This window comes from Petromyzon marinus, chromosome 61, assembly GCF_048934315.1.
Source record: "Petromyzon marinus isolate PM22_M1 ecotype Great Lakes invasive population chromosome 61, UKy_Petmar_22M1.pri1.0, whole genome shotgun sequence".
Lineage (NCBI taxonomy): Eukaryota > Metazoa > Chordata > Hyperoartia > Petromyzontiformes > Petromyzontidae > Petromyzon > Petromyzon marinus.
In genome coordinates, this window is record NC_133727.1 from 10,647,095 (window position 1) to 10,664,501 (window position 17,407).

Sequence of the window (17,407 nt, forward strand, 5' to 3'; positions counted from 1 at the left end):
ACCCTGTGTGTGTGTATATGACCCTGTGTGTGTGTGTATATGACCCTGTGTGTGTGTGTGTGTATATGACCCTGTGTGTGTGTGTATTTCACCCTGTGTGTGTGTGTGTATTTCACCCTGTTTGTGTGTGTGTATATGACCCTGTGTGTGTGTATTTGACCCTGTGTGTGTGTATTTGACCCTGTGTGTGTGTGTATTTCACCCTGTGTGTGTGTGTATATGACCCTGTGTGTGTGTATTTCACCCTGTGTGTGTGTGTATTTCACCCTGTGTGTGTGTGTATTTGACCCTGTGTGTGTGTGTATTTGACCCTGTGTGTGTGTGTGTATATGACCCTGTGTGTGTGTGTGTGTGTATTTCACCCTGTGTGTGTGTGTGTATTTCACCCTGTGTGTGTGTGTATTTGACCCTGTGTGTGTGTGTGTGTATATGACCCTGTGTGTGTGTGTGTGTATATGACCCTGTGTGTGTGTGTATTTCACCCTGTGTGTGTGTGTGTATTTCACCCTGTGTGTGTGTGTGTATATGACCCTGTGTGTGTGTATTTGACCCTGTGTGTATTTGACCCTGTGTGTGTGTGTGTATTTCACCCTGTGTGTGTGTGTGTGTATATGACCCTGTGTGTGTGTATTTCACCCTGTGTGTGTGTGTGTATTTCACCCTGTGTGTGTGTGTGTGTATTTCACCCTGTGTGTGTGTGTGTATTTGACCCTGTGTGTGTGTGTATTTGACCCTGTGTGTGTGTGTGTATATGACCCTGTGTGTGTGTGTGTGTATTTCACCCTGTGTGTGTGTGTGTGTATATGACCCTGTGTGTGTGTGTGTATTTCACCCTGTGTGTGTGTGTGTATTTCACCCTGTGTGTGTGTGTGTGTGTATTTCACCCTGTGTGTGTGTGTATATGACCCTGTGTGTGTGTGTGTGTATTTCACCCTGTGTGTGTCTGTCTGCGTGCGCCCACAGTGCTCGGAGCACACGTGCGTGCGCGCGTTCCACGTGACCTGCGGCTTCCATGGCGGCCTCGACATGGCCACCTTCCTGGACGAGCGCACGGACCGCGTCCGCTTCCGCTCCTACTGCCCCGAGCACACGCAGCGCCGGCAGCGCCAGCAGCAGCAGCAGCAGCAGCCGCCGCCGCCGCCTCCGTCGCCCTCGCCCTCGCAATCCTCCGACATCGGCACCCGAGGCTGCTCCCTTCCGCCGTCGCCCGAATTCCCCCCGGACGCCGACGGCGCCGGCGTCGCCACCACGCCGACCGGCAGCACGGACTGGGAGTGGGAGCTCCCTGGCGGGCGACGGGCGGCCGACACCGGCGCGGCAGCGGCGCGACGCACCGGCGGCGGCGGCGGCGGCGGCGGCGGCGGCGACGGGGGCGGCGACGACGCAGTCGCGGAGGTGCGCAGGGAGCGCTTGCGGCGCCTGGAGGAGGAGTTCTACACGCTCGCCGGCGCGGCGGACGCGGCGCCGGCCCTGGGCCGCGCCGGCTCCGCCAGCGCCGCCGCCGCAGACCTCGTCTACCAGTTCTGGAAGCTGCGCAGGAAGAGCGGCTTCGACCGGCCCCTGCTGACGACTCCGTCCGTGCCGAAGCCGGCGGCCGTGCCGGAGCCTCGCAGGTTGGCGCGCGTCGAGGCTGGACGTCGTTGCGGTTCGACGGCTCGTCCACGATTCGGGTCGCTCGTCTCGTTCGTGTCGTTTTCGCCTCGTTAGTGCGCTTTTGTTTGTGCGAGTGTTACATTTTGCTTGGAATGTGTTTCACGAATCGTAAGCTGTTCGTTCTTCGACGAGCAATTTAACGCATTGTGAAAGCCTCCACCAAATTTTCGCTTCGTGGAAGGTCACGAATTCTCGCCTGATGATGCTGGATGTAATCACCAGCGAAATGTCACTGTGCTCAAATTGTAAACACACAACCGGGGAGCGCTGAACTAGTAACGGCACGTTTTGTTTACGTGACAAACCTTACCAATTGGCCGTGTCGGGTGGTGGCGGGTTTAACGACACATTATATTTACACGATCGAACCCAAACAAAAACCTCTCATCAATAAATCTCCTCTGCTTCTGCTGCTGCTACTGCTGCTGCTACTGCTTCTGTTGCTACTGCTGCTACTACTGCTACTACTGCTGATACTACTGCTGCTGCTGCTACTGCTGATACTACTGCTGCTCCTACTGCTGCTACTACTGCTGCTCCTACTGCAGCTTCTACTGCTACTACTGCTGCTCCTACTGCTGCTACTGCTGCTACTACTGCTGCTCCTACTGCAGCTTCTACTGCTGCTAATACTGCTGCTGCTACTACTTCTGTTGCTATGGCAGCTCCTACTGCTGCTACTACTGCTGCTGCTACTGCTGCTACTACTGCTGCTACTACTGCTGCTCCTACTGCTGCTACTACTGCTGCTGCTACTGCTGCTACTACTGCTGCTCCTGCTCCTACTGCTGCTACTACTGCTACTACTACTGCTGCTGCTTCTGTTGCTACTGCAGCTCCTAGTGCTGCTACTACTGCTGCTGCTGCTACTGCTGCTGCTACTGCTGCTGCTACTGCAGCTCCTACTGCTGCTACTACTGCTGCTACTACTGCTGCTACTACTGCTGCTACTGCTGCTGCTCCTACTGCTGCTGCTACTGCTGCTACTGCTGCTACTGATGCTGCTGCTACTGATGCTGCTGCTACTGCTGCTACTGCTGCTGCTACTGCTGCTGCTACTGCTGCTGCTACTGCTGCTGCTACCACTGCTGTTACTGCTGCTACTACTGCTACTACTACTGCTACTATTACTGCTGCTACTGCTGCTGCCCACAGTCTGGACTCCCGCAGTCATTCGTGCTGTTGACTCCTTGGCCTCTGTTCAAGTCCAGGTTCAAGTTTAAGGGCTCCATTGTTTCCCCTGCCTACGACTGACCACCCCCAGTCTCTTTCTCTCTGCTAAATCCGCATGCCCGACGTTATGCAGGAGGTCGTGGGTTCGATCCAGATCCTGACGATGCCTGCTGTGTATTTGGAGTCTGCGTGACTCTCATCATCATCACGGTGGCTAGGAGATGTTAACTACCTCGCCTGGTATACAGGAGGTCGTAGTATACAGGAACCCACGACCTCCTGTACGGTGTGCTGAGCCCCGGCCACCCCCAGACGCACCACGCGTTGGCACGCGTGGTGCTGCCCCCAGCAGGCTATAAGAATGGAGCCTTAATCGTTGGTGCGGCGTCCTCACTGCCAGGCCTCCGACCCTCCCGGCCAAGACGATGTCGTCAACGTCGTCATCGTCGTCGTCGTCGTCGTCATCGTCGTCCCCGGCTCACGCGGGCGCCGACGAGGTGGAGGGGCGCAGCGAGGAGGACGGGGAGGACGAGGAGGATGATGACGATGATGAGGAAGACGAAGAGGAGGAGCGCCACGCGGAGGTGGCGCTGGTGACGACGGCGGCGACGACGACGACGGGAGAGGAGGAGGAGGAGGAGAGCGCTGCCCAGCGGGACATGAACTCCCTCACGCACCTGCGGCAGAATCTCGAGCGGGTACGGTGGGCCGCAACGTCGCCAAGCGGCGTTCTCTGTCGGTTGAAATGTGGATTTTAAATTAATCCCGCGTGTGTGTGCGCGTGTCTTGGTAGTCAAGCCGTTAGCGCTGCGCTATGAATAATGCGACCCGGGTTCGATTCCCGCTCACCGCCAACACCGGTGACGATTATCTGAACCGGTCCCAGGCCTCCCCTAGGTCGACTCGGCCTCTCAAATGATTACCCGGCGCGGTGTTTAAACATCGCCGCTGGGGAGACAAAGGCGGTCGGGCGTGGTGCTGGCCACCCACCCCCTCGTGTACCGCTAACAGCACTTGCCCCGACAGTCTGTTAAGGCTACACGCGGGATTTGTGTATCTCTTCCCATAGTTTAGTTGGGGGGCGGTGATGGAGGAAATTTCTCCCTCCGCCCCCCCCCCCTCCTTTCTCCCCTGTGCTTGAGACCCAGGAAATTGGTGTTTGAGATTTACCAGTGACGAAGAAACGTTGAAGGTTTTTATTATTTTGATACGTAATTATCGGTGACGTATCAGGCGATGCGCCACCCTCTTGTTCGTCCTCTTGGCCCACTGCCAACGGCAGCGTCGCCAAATAATGCGCGTAATCGTATTCCCGTTGACTGATTGAAAAAGTATTGTGTTCATTTTCATCATCATATTACTGCTATTGATTGAGAAATTGTTATTTTTCGCACGCACGGCGTGGTTTAGGGGGATGCGTTTTGGGTGAAAGAGGAAATCTTATTCGGATTCTTTACGGAAAATCTGGGTCACCTTTCCACCCCTTATCAGTGGTTACCTTATTACAGGCCAATTCAGGCCTTATTGGTCACCCCGAGCCCCTTATAAAGCTCAACGTTCATCCTACAAATCCCGTATTGAAACGGCTGTACGCCGTATGGACCTGAAAATTGAATTTGCCTGTACAAAAATACGGGGCAAACAGTATGGGTTGACACGGTGTGCATTTGCAATTCGGTCGGAATGTTGCTACGTCCATTTCCGTGCTCTCAGAAGTGACGTTGCCCAGTTCCCCGTGACGCCTGCTTTTGGCGTTGGCGGGACGAGCCGGGACGTGGTGCCACGCATGCGACGTCATTTCCCGTGACGTCGCGTTTTCGGATTTGTCTATAATGATTCGTACCGTCCCAGCGTTCCATAACGAGGCGGAATTTTCGGTGTTTTCCCTTCAATTCGAAAATCGGAAACGCATCCCTGCCGTGGTTGCTTTGTTGCTCTGAGACGTTTTTAAAACTTTATAAAAAGCGATTCTTTGAAACGGAACGATGACGCTATTTTTATTTTACCAGGGGAGGCTCGCTGAGCTACGTAGCTCGTTTTCAGAGGCGACCCGTGGTGCCGGTTGGAAGCAGGCGAGGAACCTCTGCTACATGGCGTAGTCCCTGCCCCCCCCGCCCCCCCATCGCTAACGGTGACGGCGTGGTGCCCGTGTTGCCGGCGGGAGCAGGCCAGGAACCTCTGCTACATGGCGTAGTCCCTGCCCCCCCCCATCGCTAACGGTGACGGCGTGGTGCCCGTGTTGCCGGCGGGAGCAGGCCAGGAACCTCTGCTACATGGCGTAGTCCCTGCCCCCCCCCATCGCTAACGGTGACGGCGTGGTGCCCGTGTTGCCGGCGGGAGCAGGCCAGGAACCTCTGCTACATGGCGTTGCGCCGGGAGAAGCTCAAGAGCGCCCTGGCGCGCCTCCACGAGCAGCTCTTCTGGAGGCGCGTGCAGCTCGCCCTGGCGTCTCCTTCCGCCGCCGCCGCCGACGACGACGACGACAGCGGCCTCTGCGCGCGTGCGTGTCCCCCCGCCGTCGTTAAACGCCGTGAGGCGCGGGTTTATCTGTAAATGAATATTATGAAAGTTCATCGCTGAACTTGAGACTTTTGCTATTTTTACTTGACCAGGTAAAGCCCACTGAGCTTCGTAGCTCAGTGGGCTACGTAGAAGCGACATGGCCACAAATGATAGCGCAACGAAGTGGCTCATCATCGTGTGGACGATTTCTGAGCCGAATACGTTGGACGCGTGACGTTGATTGTAACTGCGGAGGGAAAAACAGGAGAACCCGGAGATTAAAACCCACGCGACCACTGGGAGAGACGCGCAGACTTCAAACACACAGCAGGCATCATCAGGGTCGGGATAGAACCCACGACCACCTGCATACCAGGCGAGGCAGTTAACATCTCCTAGCTACTGTGGTGATGATGAGAGAGAGAGACACACAGACTCCAAATATACAGCAGGCATCATCAGGGTCGGGATAGAACCCACGACCACCTGCATACCACGCGAGGCAGTTAACATTTTGCCACCTTGGTACCCGCCCCCCCCCCCCCGATATGCAGTCAACTCTCGGGGAGGAGGGGCGGCCCGGATAAAACTGAAACACAGATTACGCACAACACGCGTAGATGGGGCTCAATGTGTTGTTCACGTTCGCAGAATGCGGGTGAACGCCTAGCGGGTGGACGCCTAGCGGGTGGACGCCTAGCGGGTGGACGCCTAGCGGGTGGACGCCTAGCGGGTGAACGCCTAGCGGGTGAACGCCTAGCGGGTGGACGCCTAGCGGGTGAACGCCTAGCGGGCGTCATCTCACCGCAGTCGGTTTATTTGCCGACGTGTTTGCGGTTTCGTGGGCGCTGAGCCGTTGACATTTGGTGGGTGAACAGCCGCGACACAATTAGAGCAGCGCTCGCGTGTAAAGATGCCTGTGTCGACCCCTTATCAGTTGCCCAACCTTATTCCAGACCAGTTCAGACCTTATTGGTCACCCCGTGCCCCTTAGAAATCTCAACGGTCATCCTACAAAGCCCGTATTGGAATGGCCGTATGCCGTATGGATCTGAAAACCCAATTTCCGTGGACAAGAATACGGGTGAACCATATGGGTTGACAGGTTTATGTAAGAAATTACACAGTATTTGGCTGACGTAAATTAACCTTTTGTCTCTCACTGTTCAAATAAACCTACCATTAAAATTATAGACTGATCATTTCTTTGTCAGTGGGCAAACGTACAAAATCAGCAGGGGATCAAATACTTTTTTCCCTCACTCTATATATGCCGAAAGCGCAGCCGTGCCGAATGATCCCGCATTCAAATACACCAACGAGGTTTTGCTGTGATCAGAATCATAGATTTAATAGCTTCCCCCGACCCCCCACTTCTCTCTCCTCCTGCAGGGCCTTCCCTCGAGGGCACGGCAAGGAAAACCCGGCGCGCTCCGCGCGATCGCAAATCCCGCGACAGCAGCGGCGGCAGCAGCAGCGACGGCGGCAGCAGCGGCGCCGGCGACGGCGGAAGCAGCGCCAGCGACGCCGACGGGCGCCCGGGGGCCCCGCGCCGGCGCAAACGGCGCCGCCGCCGCCACCGCGCTCGCTCCTCCTCCTCGGTTGGCCGGCGACGGGGCCCCGGAACCGGCACGGACACGGCGAGCGCGGGCCCCCGGCGGAGGGGCCGACGTAGCAAATCGACGGCCGGCGCGACCGCGGCGGCTTCGGCGGCCGCCGCCGCTGCGACCGCGGCACCGGCGGCCGCGGCGGCCACGGCGGCGTCGAAAAGGAGCGGAGCGCAAGCGGCGGGTGCGGCGAAGGCCCGCGCGGCGCGCTCCGCGCCGGCGGGGCCGTCCACAAACTGGGGTGGATTCCGCATTCCCAAGAAGCCAGGAGGGGCCGGCGGCGGCAACGGCGGCAACGGCGCCGGGACGAGCGCCGGGGAGGTCGCCTTCCCGGACTTGGAGGAGGACGTCGCCGGACGGGACTGCGATTTGGAAGCCGCCGATGATGCTGCTGCCGCCGCCGCCGCCGCTGATGCTGCTGGGGTGGAAGGAGATCCTCTTGCCCAGGGGTCGCTATGGAGCCTTGCGAGTGCAGCCCCGGGACGCGAGATGTGGTCGTTTGTCCGGTTCCGGGCAGACAGCGGCGACCCCGTTAAAGCCGGGGTCTCTATTATATGCTGAGAATGCTTCTGTGCAGCGTGACACTACTGACATTCAAGAGACGAAGGTCCCCCCTATAGCCTGTAACAGACTGTTGGGACAAGTGATTTTAGCGATTGGCACACATGACGGACGGCACGACACACGAGGGGGTGAGTGGCCAGCACCACGCCCGACGGCCTTTGTCTCCCTCGTGCCGATGTTCACCGCACACCGCACCAGGTCGAGTCGACCTAGGGGAGGCCCAGGACCGGTTCAAATAATCGTCGCCGGTGTTGGCCATGAGGGGGAATCGAACTCGGGTCGCCGGGTTCGTTACGCGGCGTGCCGACGGCTCGCTGCGCTACTGCTCCCCCACCCCACTACACACGCACACACTAACACACACATGCCCCCCCCCCTTCCCCCCCCCATTTTGCCTTACAGACTGTTGAGGCAAGTGCTGTTGTTAGCGAACACCCTATTAAAGAAGGATTCCCCTACCAAAAACGAACGCCCTCCCGTCTTCTGGCTGTGATGCTTTTTTTCCTTTCCTCCCCAAATTTTAATCCCCGACGGCGCCGGGGCACGAGGCGAAGGATTCGGCCGGGACCTCCCGCGGGGGTGGCAGGCGGCGCGACCCCGCGACCCCGCGACCCCGCGACCCTTTCGTGCCGTAGACCGTCCCCGCGGAAGCGGATACCGCAGAACCGCTTCCCGGGGGGGTCCCTTTCGAGTGCCGCCACCATTTCTGCTTTTTCCAGTTGGCGCTTCGTGGCGTGCGGGCGGACGACGATTCACCCCTCCCCCCCCCCCCCCGGACGCGTGAGCGCGGCAGAGCGGCAGCCGCCGGCGGCGTCGTGGAGGAGGAGGAGGAGTTGCGGAGGGGTCTCCCCGCCAAATGTTGCGCTGCTCGCAATTGAGAGGCGTCCAAACAAAACGGGTACGAGAGCGAGAGGCGCCAGAGTCGGCTGGGCTTTCGGTGCAAGTGGGCGCTGTGTGTTTTGGGCCGACGGTGATGATGAAGACGCACACGGACATCGACAAAGGCGGCGCAGACGTGGGAGCGGGAGGCGCCGGCGTCGTTCCCGACCGTGCGTGTCGGTAGCGCCGCCACTCTTCCCCCACCCCCCCTCTGCCTCTCTGCCCCCCGAGCTATAAATGCTCTGCTTCGTGCATTGTCTTGGTTCTGTTTGCCTTTTCGCGTTCTCTGGTCTGACACTGGTGGTGAGACTAGGCCATAATAAATAAGACTGCTCTCTGGTGTAGGCCAATCAGTTTCAAAGACAATGCCCATATATACAGTGAGGGGAAAAAAGTATTTGATCCCCTGCTGATTGTGTACGTTTGCCCACTGACAAAGATATGATCAGTCTATAATATTAATGGTAGGTTTATTTGAACAGTGAGAGACAGAATAACAACAACAAAATCCAGAAAAACGCATGTCAAAAATGTTATAAATTGATTGGAATTTTAATGAGCGAAATAAGTATTTGACCCCCTCTCAATCAGAAAGATTTCTGGCTCCCAGGTGTCTTTTATACAGGTAACGAGCTGAGATTAGGAGCACACTCTTAAAGGGAGTGCTCCTAATCTCAGCTTGTTGCCTGTATAAAAGACACCTGTCTACAGAAGCAATCAATCAGATTCCAAACTCTCCACCATGACCAAGACCAGAGAGCTCTCCAAGGATGTCAGGGACAAGATTGTAGACCTACACAAGGCTGGAATGGGCTACAAGACCATTGCCAAGCAGCTTGGTGAGAAGGTGACAACAGTTGGTGCGATTATTCGCAAATGGAAGAAACACAAAAGAACTGTCAATCTCTCTCGGCCTGGGGCTCCATGCAAGATCTCACCTCGTGGAGTTGCAATGATCATGAGAATGGTGAGGAATCAGCCCAGAACTACACGGGAGGATCTTGTCAATGATCTCAAGGCAGCTGGGACCATAATCACGAAGAAAACACATTGGTAACACACTATGCCGTGAAGGACTGAAATCCTGCAGCGCCCGCAAGGTCCCCCTGCTCAAGAAAGCACATATACATGCCCGTCTGAAGTTTGCCAATGAACATCTGAATGATTCAGAGGACAACTGGGTGAAAGTGTTGTGGTCAGATGAGACCAAAATGGAGCTCTTTGGCATCAACTCAACTCGCCGTGTTTGGAGGAAGAGGAATGCTGCCTAAGACCCCAAGAACACCATCCCCACCGTCAAACATGGAGGTGGAAACATGCTTTGGGGGTGTTTTTCTGCTAAGGGGACAGAACAACTTCATCGCATCAAAGGGACGATGGACGGGGCCATGTACCGTCAAATCTTGGGTGAGAACCTCCTTCCCTCAGCTAGGGCATTGAAAATGGGTTGTGGATGGGTATTCCAACATGACAATGACCCAAAACACACGGCCAAGGCAACAAAGAAGTGGCTCAAGAAGAAGCACATATAGGTCCTGGAGTGGCCTAGCCAGTCTCCAGACCTTAATTCCATAGAAAATCTGTGGAGGGAGCTGAAGGTTCGAGTTGCCAAACGTCAGCCTCGAAACCTTAATGACTTGGAGAAGATCTGCAAAGAGGAGTGGGACATAATCCCTCCTGAGATGTGTGCAAACCTGGTGGCCAACTACAAGAAACATCTGACCTCTGTGATTGCCAACAAAGTTTTTTGCCACCAAGTACAAAGTCATGTTTTGCAGAGGGGTCAAATACTTATTTTCCTCATTAAAATGCAAATCAATTTATAATATTTTTGAAATGCGTTTTTCTGGATTTTTTTGTTCTGTCTCTCCCTGTTCAAATAAACCTACAATTAAATTATAGACTGATCATTTCTTTGTCAGTGGGAAAATGTACAAAATCAGCAGGGGATCAAATACTTTTTTCCCTCACTGTAATTATCAGAGCGTGTTTATTTGAATGTTCACCACAAGTGGTTAATGCGAACTTGATTCCTTACACAAGGTTTCTGCTTGGTGTTTTAACATCTCAGCACCTGTTTCCAGAAAGGGTAAAACCTTTTCTTATTTTTTCAAACTTGAACCGAATTAATTTGTATTCATAAATAACGAAGTTGCTCATCGTGTGGAAATTTTAAGCGGCCAAATATTCTGAATGCGTGACGCTGATTCTAAATGTGGAGGGGGAAAACCGGAGGACCCGGAAAAAAATCTACGCGACCACGGGGAGAGAAAGAGCGACACGGAAACTACAAATATACAGCAGCGGGCGTCAGGGTCGGCATGGAACCCACGACCTCCTGTATACCAGGCGAGGTAGTTAACATCTCCTAACCACCGTGGCGCCCATGCAGGCCCTTGGGAAAACATGACGGCACAGATGAGATTGTACCACACTGGATAAGCACGTACGAGACAGCACACACGACAGAATGAGACGGAACAAATAAGCGTGGCAGCACAAATGAATGCACAAAACGAAACGGTGTGCAATGAGACGGGGCAGTACACACTGGCCCTGGTGTGCAGCGGGTCGTGAGTCAATCCCGACCCTGACGCCTGTCACCTGCTGCAAGGCCGTAGCCATGGAGTCAACATTGGGGGGGGAAAAATCTTCCAGGGGGTCTGGGAGTCCCCCCCCCCCCAGAAAAAAAATCTAAATTTGAAAACTAATTTCCTGCCTAAAATATAAAAAAATCACTAACACATGGGATGGACTTTTTTTTTTACAATAATGTCTAATAGTGTTATTGTATTACATTGCTCTGTTTTTTATTTTTTACATTTTCTTGTTTCATTGTATGTAATGGCAGAGATTAGGTATTTATAAAGTACAACCATAACCACAATCATATAAACAGAAATCTATTTTATAGCAATATATTGGGGGGAACATTTTGAGCATATTTGAATATTGGGGGGGATGTGTCCCCCCCAAATACATATTATAATTATGGCCTTGACCTGCTGTATATTTGGAGTCTGCGTGTTTCTCTCGCCGTGGTCGCGTTGATTTTTCTCAGGCCCATCCGGTTATTCCCTCCACATTTAGAATGGATGTCGCGCCTTTCGAGTTGTTTGTCTGCCATGAATGTCCACGCGACGTTGAGCCCACTTAGTCTGCTGTCCTACCATTTGTGGTGGCCAGGTCGCTTCTGAAAAAGAGCTATATATCGCTCGGTGGGCCTTACCTGGTAAAATAAAAAATAGTTTTGAAATAGTACATATGAGATAATCCATGAGACGCACACAATACTATACCGGTATTCAATGGGATCGTAACAGGGTGCTGTGTCATTTCACTGAATCGCCATTCGGTGGAGGGATCGAGTGCAACCGCTGAAATTACTATTCCATTACGTTCAGATACTCGGTCTCATTTTCACCGTCTCGTTGGTACCGTTTCTTGTTTTTCTGCACAGTTATCGCTCTTCTTCACCCGGATTTCACGTTCGTGCATCATTCGCGCGGATCGCAAATGGCCGACGCTCGCGCTCACACCCGACGGGTTGCGTCGTGAGCCTGAGGAATCGGTGGCTCCGTTGACGAACGACGGTTTCCGAGCTGTCGAACAGAATGAGAACTTTAATTGTTTCTTTTGGGGGGGGGGTTCGGGCTCCCTGAACAAAATGATCGGCCCGTTCCATTTCTCAGAGCCCCTCCGTCGCTCGGAGTTCCGAGTCGATTTCCCCGGTGAGAGCGCAAGAGACCAGGAAGGGGTCGCCTTTGTGAGAGCGACCTTGGGCCATGAGTCCCTCTGCCAGTAGCAGGCGACGATTGCATATGCAGCGTGCGGAATTTTAACTGAGGAGTTTGCGATGTGGTTTTTGAATTTGGACCCTGATGTGTGTGTTTGTTGTAGAGGGAGCGGTAGTGTAGCGGTTAGCGCGCTGCGCTATGAACCTGGCGACCCGGGTTCGATTCCCGCTCGCGGCGAACACCGGTGACGATTATCTGAACCGGTCCTGGGCCTCCCCTTGGTCGACTCAGCCTCAAATGAGTACCTGGTGCGGTGTGCAGTAAACATCGTCGCTGGGGGAGGCAAACGCGGCCGGGCGTGGTTGCTGGCCACCCACCCCCTCGTGTGCCACAGTTCCGGCCTTCACAGGTGGCCACTAACAGCACTTGCTCCAACACTCTGTTCAGGCTATTTGGGAGATTTTTGTCTTTTTGTATGTTGAGCTTATTTTGTACTCTACGTAGCCAACAGCGCTTATTGGAGGTGTGGGGGAAAGACAACAAACTAAACGCAAAAAGCAGTTCGAAATAAATAAGTTCGTCAATGCAGATGATTTTTGAAAGTGCACAGCTCGGAAGGAAGAGCATTCCAGACGGCCGTAGAAGCGCTTGCGAAAGGGCGCGATGCGGTGACCGCCGTCTTTGTTTGACGGCCAGCCACAAGCCGCCGCTGCTGCGAGGATGACCGGAGTCCGAGTGATGGCGGTTTATGGTCCTTGACGAGATCAGCAAAGGTATCGTGGTGCAAACGGGGCGTAGGAATCAATTTCTATCGAAGAGTCGCCGTCGTTGCACGCGCCAGCGTTTCAACACACGTGCCGTGTTTGCCACCGCATCTACTGCACACAGCCTGACAAAGATTCGTACGTATGTACCTATACGTACGTGTGTGTGTTGAACTTCTTTCGCACCGTACGTAGCCAACCGCGCTAATCGGAGGTGTGTACTTGGGGTGGGGGGGCAATAACGAACTAAAAAAACAACAAGCAGTTCTCACCTGATGAAGGCCGCTTGTGTTGTGGCCGAAACGTCGTGAGAATAATATTGTGTTATTTTATCAATTTATTATTTTATTCTCATTCTACGTGACTTTACCGAAAGAACCAAAGAAGATGCATCCTTGCAGTCATGAAAGCTTTAAATCGAAATTTACAGTTCTCAAGAGTTTTTTTTTAATCTGACGCAGGGATGCAACAGCCCACTCATTGCGAATGACCCTGGGGGCGGTGGTGGTTGGGGTGGGGGGTCTTTAATGTCCGACCTTGAGTGAAGCCGACGGCGGTGTAGCAGTCGAATCGCGACGATGGTCGATGCGGCATCGCGCTACTGTAACCGGGGCGGCCGCCGGGGAGTTCGAACCCGTATGGGCCGCCCGACCGCCGTTCTCCCGGTGGGCCGCCCGACCGCCGTTCTCCCGGTGGGCCTCCCGACCGACATTCACCCAGTGGGCCGTCCGACCGCCGTTCTCCCGGTGGGCCAGGTCTTTCTTCACCCATGCCACATGGGCGAGTCCCGCCCCCCTCCCCCCCTCTTCTTGCGCTGGCGCCGGTGCCCTTTTCGACGTCGATCCAAAACGCGCGAAGCCGGGCGTCACGGTCGCGCGCCTCCGGCAAACGACCGCGGAGGCGAGGTCGGGGGCGGTGGGCAGTTTGACGACTCGCGTTGATATTTTTGTGAAACTCCCGTAGCCTCCTGGGGCTGCGACATGGCCTTGGGGGTCGACGGGGGTGGGGGGGTGGGTGGTGTATACAAGGTGAGCAGCAGGTGGGGATCACGAACCCGTCCGTGCAGACTTTAATTTTTCTTTCCGGTAATATTTGTGGGTTTTGTTCTCGGGTTTTGTGCTTCCCCCCCCCCACCCCCTAAAATAAAAAAAACGAATAACAAAAACGCGCCCAAGTTAGTGAGGAAGTGGCCAAATAGTCCCAACGCAGGGATTCCCCCACCCCGCCCACCGCAAAGCGTATTTTTTTTTTAGACCCGGCGAGAGACGGCGTAACGGAGATGTGTTTTTAGAGGTAGGCCACGCATTGGCCGCCTTGTGCGTGAGGCCGCGGCCCAAAAAAAGTGGCCCTGCAAGTGCGCGTGGACGTCGGCATCCACTTAGGAAGTGTGGGCGGCAGATTTCTGAAAAGTGCGCTCGAAGGAATCTTGCTGCCCAGCCGTCGTCTCGAGTCCTTCCCCCTGCCGGCCGCAGCCCACAGCGAATTTTCACCGGTTCCCTGGAATTGTTGTCCGCCTTTCGCGTTTGAGAAACGGTTCCAACGAGCGTTTTTTCCCCCCCCCGTCGAGCGACCGGGCAATCCCTTTTGCCGCTCCAGCAAATGATAGAGCAGTTTGTGAAGATGCACGTTGAACTTCTTTATGCGCCGTACGTAGTGAGCCAACCGAGCCAATCAGTGGTGCGGGAGGTGACGGGGGGAGGACAGCAGACTAAACGCAAAAAATCAGTTCTAAGGAAATGAGCTTTTGTTTAGATCGCTACAAGGACATTGCGTGAACGCACGGCCGTCAACGCCTTCGAGTGGAGGAGGTCGTTGCAGGTTTTATTCGACCAGACTTCACGAACAATAATTGAGGTTTTTTTTTCAGTTAGATCGCGAAGATATATAAATGTGTCATTAAACCGGCCACCACCCGACACAGCCAAAAGGTAGTGTCACGTAAACAGAACGTGCCAATTTGTGACTAGTATAGCACACCGGTGTGATGAAGAGCAAAGCTGCATTTACAATCTGAGTATGACGTTTCGCCAGTAATTACAACCACCAGCTTCATCAGGCGACAGTCACGACCAATGTAATCCAAAGTTTTTTTGGTTGAGATCGATTAAATATAAATGTGTTGTTGAACCCGCCACCACCCGTCACAGCCAATTGGCATGGTCGTGTCACGTAAACAACACGTGGGTTACTAGTTCAGCATGCACACCGGTTGTGTGTTGGAGAGTAAACCCACGTTTCGCCGGCAATTACAACAACCGCCAGGGTCAGCACCATAAGGCGGACAGCCGGAGTTGTCCGCAAAACTGTCCGCTGGCGTTACATTCGTGGTCTGTCGGAGCAAACAGAGACCCCCTTCCCCCCACCATGGTACAAACCAACAACAACAACAAAACGAGAAAGTAATCGCTGATTGTTGAATGTCACTCGGGACGTCCCTAGGTGCGTCACAGTTCATCGACGGGCTGCTACGCTGCGCACACAATCCTCATGTCGCTCCAGTGGCACGAAAAATGCTGCACTGCAGGCAGTCAGTCGATGGGCGGGTTAGTGTGTGCACGATGGGGTAAAGTGGCTCCTGCCACCTCTCCCAAGACGTTTGGCCAGCACGGGAGATTCATCCTCGCGGCCAGGGCTGTCGCGAGCGGAGGCTTTTCCACCAGCAATTGCTTGAAGCAAGGTAATTGCAGGGCCGCACCTTTCACTCTTGTGGAGGCACCACGGTGGTGAGATGTTAACTACCTCGCTTGGTATGCAGGAGGCCGTGGGTTCGATTGCTCGTGTATTTGGAATTTGTCTCTCTCACCGTGGTCGTGCAGATTATTCTCCGGGTCCTCAGCAGCCGATCTTAATGTTAGTGGTGGGCAGCGACCGCGACGGTGGTGTGTTTTCCATCAATCAAAGGGCTGCCAGGTAAAACATTTGCATGTTAATGTAAGATCGTTGAGCGGCCTCCATGTCGAGCGCGCTGAGGTGGCTATGTTAATGCGAGAGATTAGCATGCGAATGTATAATCGCAGAGCAGCAACCTCGAGGTGTTATTGTGAGAAATTTTACTTGATGTATAATCAGAGCCGAAAATAACAGATCAGAGTGCCGAAAATAACTTGTGTGATAGATGGCGACAGCTTGGGGAGGGCTTCTTCCAGCAGTGGATAGACCATGGCTGCTTCTTTTACAAAGACTTTTGCATTTGAATCTGCGTCCTGTGTATCGTACTGCGTGCTATAAATGTCCACGTGATGATGATAAGCCACTTCGTTGAACTATAATTTGTGATGGCCAAATCGCTTCTGAAATAAAGCTACTACATAGCAGCTTAGTGGGGCCTTACACCTTGTAAAATATACAAAATTAGTGTATCGTTTTTACTCGACATATTGAACGGATTTTGCTCTCTGTAAAATACATGTGTAAATAGCAATAATCTTCATTTGAAGCTTTCGTGACTGCAGGAATCCATACTCTTTGGTTCTTTCGGTAAAGTCACGTAGGTGGAAAAATAAAATAAAAAATATATATATCACGACGTTTCGATCGCAACACAAGCGGTCGTCCTCAGCCGGAAAAAAATAATTCAGCAGTGTAACTGCTGAACAAGCGAGAGAGCTGTTACAACAAGAGGTTTTATATGTGGCGAAGGGCAAGCAAGCGGGGTCTGAGCTGGAAAGGAATTCTGTGGTGCTACAGCAGCGAAGTCGCTCCGTCGGAGCCGTGCCTGCAGCGCCACCACGGGAGAGCGTCCGGGCCGACACTACTCTCCCTCACCACCCCCCAACCGAGCACACACAACACACACACAACACACTACACACACTACACACTCAACACGCACAACACCCCCCACGTAGGACCTCGTGGGGAAGTCACCTGGCCTCCAGGTTTTCACCCAATTACACCGCGGAGCCATGAATTGACGTGCAATTGCATGGTCACGACGAGGCTACTCAGTCTCCGCGGTTAGGACATACACGAGCACCAGGCGAAGCATCTGATTGGCCGGAAAAGTACGCTTGCACGCCGTAGCCAATGTCAACGGCCCAGCGGTGGCCCCTGTTGATGGGTAGAGAGGGAAGCGGACGTCTGTGAAGGCACCGAGGCGGGCGCACCAATGGCAGTGGGGTATCGCGGGTTAGCCGGGCAGACCTTTGATGTAGGGAAGGATAAAATGGGAGAGGAGAGCGATGATGGGGAGTTCGCGTTCTCCTCAAGTCAGCCATCGGAGCAGTCAGCTTGCCGGCCACTGGGTCGTCCGTGTGACGAGTCTCAGCGAAGCCAGGCCCCGCTCCCAGCAAGAACCTCGTGCAGCCTTGTCTCTCCTCGACGGCCCGTGCATCCGAGGCAAACCGTGAGTACGAAAGAGAGAGTTGGGATTTAAGCGTAAAAGCCTAGGGAGGTTAATTCAAAATAGGCAGGACAGATTGGGTCTTAGACCGTCGGGAATAGATTAGTTATTCTACTAATATTGACTCCGGGCTCTGTACTATTTAGCCTCGGACTCACTGAGAATAAACTGTTGGTGATCAATAAA

At 54.0% G+C, this 17,407-nt stretch overlaps 1 protein-coding gene across 8 annotated transcripts in view; it reads left to right on the forward strand.

Annotated features, from left to right (window-relative positions):
* Nucleotides 1–17,407, forward strand: part of LOC116955654 (protein Jade-1-like) — a 110,981-nt gene extending 93,574 nt beyond the window's left edge. For 7 of the 8 annotated variants that reach the window (XM_076053542.1, XM_076053545.1, XM_076053543.1 and 4 more), the window contains exons 10-13: nucleotides 964–1,613; nucleotides 3,227–3,524; nucleotides 5,170–5,326; nucleotides 6,721–17,407. In XM_076053542.1, the coding sequence (XP_075909657.1) occupies nucleotides 964–1,613; nucleotides 3,227–3,524; nucleotides 5,170–5,326; nucleotides 6,721–7,496 (1,881 nt within the window). In that variant the 3' untranslated portion in view covers nucleotides 7,497–17,407. Of the gene's footprint in view, nucleotides 1–963; nucleotides 1,614–3,226; nucleotides 3,525–4,993; nucleotides 5,051–5,169; nucleotides 5,327–6,720 lie in introns of those variants that run through there. The other variant, XM_076053549.1, reaches the window with a different exon arrangement.